Here is a 7942-nt window from a genome sequence, read left to right on the forward strand (position 1 = left end):
CTGGTGGCTCTTCACTGGAGCGGCATTTCGACACCAGGGAGCGCCACCTGTGAGAGGTGCGGCGGGAGCGGCCCACGGCGAAGGCTCGGCATAACAGCAAGGGTCAGAGAAGGGCTGGCTTTCCTCCCCTCTCCTTCGCTCCCTGCCGCAGGAAGTGCAAAAGGCTGAAGCGGGACGGGCGTACAGCTCCCACCCCACGCCGCGCTCCGCAGCACTGCGCATGTACCAGCCCGCGCCCCCCGCGCCAGGACTCTAAATGTCCGCTCGGGCTTCGCTGCGGCGGATGCGGGGTGAGTTCGCACCGTCTGTTCTGCCCTTCTTCCTGCTCTGGCTTCACTGGGGTGGGCGGGGTCAGCGCTTTCCCGGGCCGCGATCTGTGCTGCTCTCGCGAGAGCTCTCCCTTTTCCCGGCCGGCGCGGAGCGAGGTGGGTGCCCGGGCCGAGGCCGCCGTTCTCCCGCCGGGGCCGCCGCGATGCGGGACTGGGCGCGGAGCGGGGCCCCCCGCGGCACCGTGGCGTGGGGATGCGCCCGATTACCGCCCGCCCGGGGCCCGATGGCCGCCGGGGCGCCCGAGGCCGGGGGTGGCCAGCCGGCGGGGTTTCCCTCCTCCCTCGGCCGGCGGCGACCCGCGGAAGGAGGGGGCCAGGGCCGGGAGTAGGGCCCGGGGGTGCCGCTCGCCCCTCGGGCGGCTCGTGGGGCTCTGTGAGTGGTGGTGCCTCTTCCCTGGGCTCCGGGGCCTTGCAGCGCGCCCCGGGGTGGGCAGGCCCCGCGCTCCCTGGGACGCTTTTCCTGTGGCCTGCTAGGCACCCCCTGCTACGACGTGCTGGGGCTGGCCCGGCCCGTGGGGCGTTCTCTGGCTTAGTTCTGGAGTGTCCGGCTGCGTAGCCGGATTGCAGAGTCCTGGCTGTGTTTGGAACAGGTGACACATGCGTGGTAACAGCCGAAGTGTTCTTTTGCGTTGCAGAAAGGCCATGTTCAGCTCTAGCGCCAAGATTGTGAAGCCTAATGGCGAGAAGCCAGATGAGTTCGAGTCTGGTATATCCCAGGTATGTGGCTTTTCCTTGTGCTCTTCGGTATCTTCAAGTTATGGAGACGGTTGTCCAGACCTTAAACTTTGAGGTTGATCCTGTCAACGTGTATTGTTTCCTAGTTTTACTTGAGAACTGAGTCAGTTAGCTTTTGTTTTCATCAGTTAAACTTTTGGATGTTGGTGTGTCATACAGGAAGTCTTTGATACTGACTGTGGTTAAAAGTCTGTGCCTGCTCTTTGGCACTGTGGACACACTTTGGTCTCAAGTGTTCTTATGAACCGAAGTGTATGTAATGGATTATTCCTCAACTTCACTCTTGTAGGCTCTGCTGGAGTTGGAAATGAACTCCGACTTAAAAGCTCAACTGCGGGAGTTGAACATCACAGCAGCTAAGGTAGGCTGGACCTTCTCCACTAAGAACTGGCTGGTGACTTGTTCTGTGTATGTTTAATTTTTGTGGATGTTATTGTACTAGGTGAATGGTGTCTTAAGCCCTTATGGTCTGTGATGGTTTTTTGTGCTTTGTGGCTTATCTCCTGGTATTTGCTGCTAGCACGTAGGATTCCATAATAGTGATTTTCTTAGGAACTGGTCTGAAAAGTCACTGTAAAAGCCCGAATAACAATTTTGTGTGTTGAATAATGGTGTTTAAAATGATTCTACTTTATATCTCTGCGGACTGTGTTTGGGGCCTGAAACTGGCTTTTTGCATGTAGGTATTGGCTGGAAATGTAGGTGTTAGAGAAACTTAGTCAGAAACATAAACTGCAATACTCTTTGTAAAAAGCAAGGGTTTTTTATGAGTCTCTTTATGTCCAATTAATAGGTGGTAGGAGGTTTAAGGCAACTGACTGACTTGATCATGTGGCTTAGCCTGCTTGTATACATTTCAGTTTTAGATCATGCAGGCAGCTGAAACATCAAGAAAGAAAGAGAAGAAGGCAACTAGTGAAAAAGGAGAAGGAAAATTAGTATTAGAACTTGTCAGCCTGTGAGATTGAATGGCAGCAGTGGAGCTGGTCACTGCAATCAGAAACCTTAATGGACTGCTTTTCGTTCTTGCCCAGGCCCACCAGTACAGACACAGGGCCCTGACTGCTTGGAATTGAGTTAAGGAATCTGGGAATGCCAAAGCAGCTTGGTGTATGAGCTGAAGGGCCTTCAGAAGAAACCACATCTCTCTGGAAGTACAGCAGTGCTAGCTGTCCTTAGTGAAGGGCTTTTAGAAACATCTTTGTTGTTTACTTAGCTGCTTGATTTTATTTGTGAGATATCTCCCATGGGCATCTGAGAGTTGGCTCATATGAAAAGGTAGCTGGTGAAAAGCAATCCATCCTTCCATTCTGTTAGAGAATGAGGATGTCTCTGCAGCCAGTTTCATGAGAGAAGTGCCTTGTGAGCCTATGCGAACTTTGGATTTGATCAACTACTGGAGAGATAAACCAGAGGAGAAGTAACCTGTCCTATTGTATTGTAATCCTGTTGGTATTTGAAGGGGTGACAAATGTTTTGATTGAGTTGTGATGCAGGCCTAGGCAAGTGGTGAAAAGAAGGTGATTTCCATGAAGTAGTAGATTAAAAGGAAGAGATTTGTTCCCCTAAACTTTTGTCAGGAGTTTGCATTAGTGTCAAGTAATTTTTGAAACTTTGTATCAGCACAACTGCAGATGTGATGGTAAGCATTCAATTTGGTTACAATTCTAGTACCTGAGTCTCATCCTGCAGAAGGAATGGGCTTTGCTGTTCAGAGGATGATTCTGAAAGGGATGGTGGGATTTATTGCCCAATCACTCCTCTGCAGCGAAACAAGTGCTCTGATAGAAGTTTTTCTGTTCAGTACTTTGTAGAGTATTAAGGCAGGTACTGCTGCTCTCTGGGGCACTCCCTGCCCCACAGAGTCAGAAGCAAGACTATCAATACCTGTGCTTAGAGGATTCACAGTCTAACCAAACATCACTTCTCAACCCCCAGCTAGTGCTTATGTAATACTTAATTGCTTCTGTTTCAGGAAATTGAAGTAGGTGGTGGCAGAAAAGCCATCATTATCTTCGTACCAGTTCCTCAGCTGAAGTCCTTCCAGAAGATCCAGGTGCGGCTAGTTCGGGAGCTGGAGAAGAAATTTAGTGGAAAACATGTGGTGTTCATTGCTCAGGTAAAAATACTCTCAGAATCATAAAAGTGTTGATTTGAAGGGATATCTGGAGGCAATCTAGTCCAGGCTCATGCATGTTCCAGTGTTGCATTACCCATTCAAGGTAACAATGATAGTAATTCCTTGTACCAGCAGGAAATGCAATGAGTGTCTGGTGGATGTTAGCTAAAATGTTTTCAGATGGCAGTAGTGGAAACTTGGTGAGCTGCAAAGTTCTTTCATGGAGGATATAACTTTCTTCTTCTGCCCTCTCTTACTCCTTCAGATGTTTGACACAAAGCTTAAAATAAAGGAGAACAAATATTAATAGAAACTTTGCAACACTTGGACAATCTAAGCACTTAAAATTTAAGTTACTGGGAAAGGAGAAAAAAAAGCTTATGCAAGTTCTGAGTATATGGCAGGAGCTAAGATAAAAAGGTGTTGGAGGGTTCTCTGGGCAGTACTTAAGGGTTGGACAAACTAGGTCTGGATCTGTCTGCAGAGTGGACATTTGGTTTAACTGAAGCTAGCTGAAAATTTTTAATACAATTTTAAGAGCCAGAGCACCTTATCCTGTATCTTTATATGGCCAAAAAGATTTATTTTAATGAAGTGCCTCTGGCTCTCTTCACCTAAAGGCTCTTCACCTAGAGGGTGGTTGGGCACTGGAGCAGGCCTCCCGGGCAAGTGGTCACAGCACCACCCTGACAGAGTGCAGGAAGTGTTTGGGCAATTCTTTCTGGCACATGGTGTGACTTGTGGGGATGTTCTGTGCAGGGCCAGGAGCTGGACTCAATGGTCCTTGTCGATCTCTTCCAACTCAGCATATTCTGTGATTTTGTAAGATTCTGTAATCCCTTGAGAATTCCTTATCAGTTCAGTAATCTGTATTTTAGCAGGGAACATGGGTATGACATGACCCAATTTGGATTATGGTAACCCCATCATCAATACAGTCATGGAGAAGCTGTGATGTGATGGTAGAAAATACTGCAGGTGGCTAAAACTCCATGTAGAATGTTTTAAAACATCTACTCTTGCAGTTGGAAAGTAAAAAATGAGTTTTACTGACCTCACATTTAGGTCCTAATTTTGGAACAGATTATATTAAGCCAGGGTTTGAACTGGACTGTGCAATACATCTTATTATTGAAACTAGCATTTCAATCTCAGATGTCACCTAGCTATGGAACTGAGCTCACTACTCTGGTTTGCGCCAGAGGCTCAGTCTAACAGAAGTTTAAAATTCACTGGGATTTTCTGTTCCCAGAAAGAAGTGTGTTCACAGTGCTAATGAGGCACAGTACACTGCTGTGGTTTTATTCTTGGGGAGAGGGGATGAAGTACAAATATCCAGGAATAGTAGTTGAAAAATACAGCAGTACACTACTTCACCATCTGCAGGCAGCTCCAGTTCTCTAGTTTCTGATGCTGATGTAACTAAGCATACTTAAGTCTACCATTTTGGCTTTTCATGCATTGGTTTCTGGTGTGGGGTAAGAAGGTGCGTGTGCTGGGGATGTTTTGAATTCATTGTAACCACCAGATACTGAGAAATGCCTTCTTGTTTTTCTCTTGTCTTAACAGAGAAGGATTCTGCCCAAGCCAACAAGAAAAAGCCGCACAAAAAACAAGCAAAAGCGTCCGAGGAGGTTAGTAAATGATACTGATTCAATATGACAGCCGCCTTTTGTACCTGATAGTTTAGTCAAGTAATTGTTGGTTGAATTTTTAAGAAGTCATTCAAGTGATTGGGTGGTCTTGTCCTTTCTCCTACTGCTTGAAATAGTATCTGTCATTTGATAAAGTGTTATCTGCTAAAGTGTTCAGTAGAAAGTTCACCTTTGGGCACTGTGTTGCATTTCTTAGCACTCCATTTGTATTTCCAGCTACAGCTGTAGCAAATTTTTAGCTAGCAGTGCTGGCTTAAGGAACCCCAAACTGCTGTCTCTGTTACCACAGTGTGCTGACAAGAACTATGTTTTTTTTAAGTTGTAGGAAGAGCCTCTTCCACATCACATGTTAGACTGTGCAGAAGTCAAGGCTGGCACACTGGAAGGGGATGCAATGAGGGAGAGAGTGGCTGAGGAGGGGTGTAGGTACGAGTACTAGTCCCTCTGGATATGAATTTGATAGCACTAGTATAGTCATTTGTGTTAAATGGCCTCCCTGCTCTCATCTAGCCACTTGATTGCTAGACATGCAACACTGCTGTGTCTCTGTGGATGTCAGTGCCTCATCTATATGTTGCTATATGATTATGTAAGTCTGTGTCTTACAAGTCTGTCCTCTTTGTGATGTGTGGCGTGTGTTGTAGCTTCTCTCTTCCCCCTCAGTATTTTATGTGCATCATGTGTTACTGTATTTTGCAGTCTTCAGGCATGGATTTTAAAAGTACAGTTTCACAGTACTCATCTAGCTGCAGTCCTGCCTCCGGAGGACTCTGTGTTCTATTAAAACTAGCACTGCACAGTGGTTAGAGAAGTTGGCATTTGTGCCTGAGTAGCACACTGCCACTTCCTGCATGAGGGAAGGCAGGTGTGCAGGACTGCCCCTGTCTCATTCTGAGATGAGATCAGGCTGCTGTGTTCTTGTCTGTGTCCCTCAGCTATGCCAGTCTCAGCAGGTATGAAGTGCTGCTATACACACAGGTGTTGGTTACTAGTGATACTGCCCTGAAACTGCAGATCAGGGTGCTGCAGATTGGAAGACTTGTAACCCGGGCCACCTTTTCTTGTGTTGGCTCACTTCTGGACAGTTCAGGAACACACATGTAGATTTGAAATAGTCTTCTAAGCATGGACTCCACTGACCAGCTAGTCTTTTTTTGAATTACATTGGTCTTCTAAGCTGCTTGGGTTTAGGCAGATGAAGAACCAGTGTTTCCAAAATTGTGTCTCCCATGAATGTACTCTCTGCAGGTGAGGATACTTACATACTTAAACTCTTGTAGTCACTGTCTCTGGCAGAGTTGCAGATGGAGCAATTTGGTTTTGATTTAAGTATTAAATGTGTAGAAGTAGAAGAATGTTTCAGGGCTATTGCTGCAAAACAATGTGTGATCTAGCAGATCAGAAACCTGGCTACTTTCTCTTGTGCAGTCATTAAGTTTCTGCACTCTGTAGAATTTAGGTTTTCTTTTTGCATGCCCTTGTGATAGTGTTGTATTGTCACACTGTGGCATTAAAGAGAAAAAATGACACTGAGTTTTCAGCCAAAGCATTCTGTAGAAGCTTTAAACCTTGCCAAACTGGAGAATTTTCAAGAGGATGTGTTTTAACGATCTAAATGTGGCATTTCAGCCGCACGCTTACTGCAGTGCACGATGCTATTCTCGAGGACCTGGTCTTCCCAAGTGAAATCGTGGGCAAGAGAATCCGCGTCAAACTGGACGGCAGCAGGCTTATAAAAGTCCATCTGGACAAAGCACAACAGAACAATGTTGAACACAAGGTAAATAAAACTTACTTTCTCATGCAGGTGAGGGTGACATTCTGATATCCCTGAGAGATTGTAGCAAAAGATTTGCCTTTAGGTGTATCAAGATGCCTCTATTTGTATTTGGAGTAAGGTGCTGTAATAGAGGCAAGAGAATTTTGAACTAAAGCTCTAGTTTAACTTGCCAAAGCTCCGGGATTATAAAGTAGTTATATTGATTCCCTCATGGGACCAGACAGTGTTTTATGGGGTTTTTTTGTACGTATATGGGTTGTTTTGTTTGTGTTTTTCTTGTTTTTCAAGTGAAGCACTTCATTTCGACCTTTAACAGGTGTGCTCAGTAAAGCCTGCACTTCCCTTAGTTTTGTTCTGGGGGGCCGGTGGGGGGAAATGGGAGGCTAGTGTTTGGCCCTGCTCAGCTCTCAGGGTCTCACATTGTTGCAAATCAGAGAGGTCCCAAATCCTCTAGAGCAAATGTATCTTTTGTGTAAAACCCCAGCTACCTTAATCTAGAAGAAAATAATTGGCCTCAGAGTGAAGATGCACTGGCAAATAGTACAGTACATTAAGTGTGTTAACTTAAGAGTTACTTGTTTACACAGCATGTATAAGCAGGATTTATTTGTTTTCACAGGTGGAAACATTTTCTGGTGTGTACAAGAAGCTCACAGGGAAAGATGTGGTGTTTGAATTTCCAGAATTCCAGCTGTAAAATGCAAAAAATGGCTGAATAAACAACTGTTCATATAAAAGAGTAATTTCATTTAAATTTTGAATTCCATAAACACAGATGGGGATTAACTGGTTCATGGGACTTCACCTCTGTCTGGAGAGTGACACCTGTGAATCAAAGTATTAAGTGCCCAGCATTTTAATGGTAGCCCTCTTAGGTTTTTCTTGTCACTGTTGCAACGCAACTGGATAAAAGAGCCCAGAACCTGGAAAAAGAATTTGTGAAAAACCTAAGTATTCCAAATATCACCTTCTGGGGAAGATACGGAGAATTACTGTAGAGCAGTGGAACTCCTGAGTTTTGCACATGAGATACCAGTTGGAGACCTACGTGTTCCTGACACTGGAAGAACTAGCAGGTGCTGTGTGATTCATGAAATATGTAGAAATGACATCTGCATAAGGGGTTTGAATTCTTAGGAAATAGGTTGGGGGAGGTATAGGTTGATTTTGAGGTAACTTAACTTGCTCTAAATGGCAACATTTCTTACCAGTTCTTGCCTAAAAGCAGGCTCTATAGTTTCTCACTTTTGTCTTGACTGAAATGGGAAGGGATTTTTACTTCTGAGTGCCTGATTACATTGCTGCACAGAACAACAGGTTTTTT

General features: G+C 45.4%; 1 protein-coding gene across 1 annotated transcript; it reads left to right on the top strand.

Annotated features, from left to right (window-relative positions):
- The first annotated feature begins 348 nt into the window (after positions 1-348).
- On the top strand, positions 349-7355 carry RPS7 (ribosomal protein S7). Its single transcript, XM_066179874.1, has 7 exons — positions 349-425; positions 965-1046; positions 1354-1425; positions 3040-3183; positions 4753-4817; positions 6468-6618; positions 7238-7355. Exons 2-7 carry the CDS (start codon positions 972-974, stop codon positions 7313-7315), a joined length of 585 nt encoding a protein of 194 aa, XP_066035971.1. The 5' UTR covers positions 349-425; positions 965-971; the 3' UTR covers positions 7316-7355.
- The last annotated feature ends 587 nt before the right edge of the window (positions 7356-7942 follow it).

Source organism: Chamaea fasciata, unplaced genomic scaffold (assembly GCF_029207755.1).
Source record: "Chamaea fasciata isolate MVZ Bird 193981 ecotype frontalis unplaced genomic scaffold, bChaFas1.0.hap1 SCAF_3, whole genome shotgun sequence".
Taxonomy (NCBI): domain Eukaryota; kingdom Metazoa; phylum Chordata; class Aves; order Passeriformes; family Sylviidae; genus Chamaea; species Chamaea fasciata.

Coding starts and splice junctions, on each gene's coding strand:
- RPS7 (XM_066179874.1), top strand. CDS start 972: ATGTTCAGCTCTAGCGCCAAGATTGTGAAGCCTAATGGCGAGAAGCCA. Junction 1,047..1,353: donor TCGAGTCTGGTATATCCCAG/GTATGTGGCTTT, acceptor TCACTCTTGTAG/GCTCTGCTGGAGTTGGAAAT. Junction 6,619..7,237: donor AGAACAATGTTGAACACAAG/GTAAATAAAACT, acceptor TTGTTTTCACAG/GTGGAAACATTTTCTGGTGT.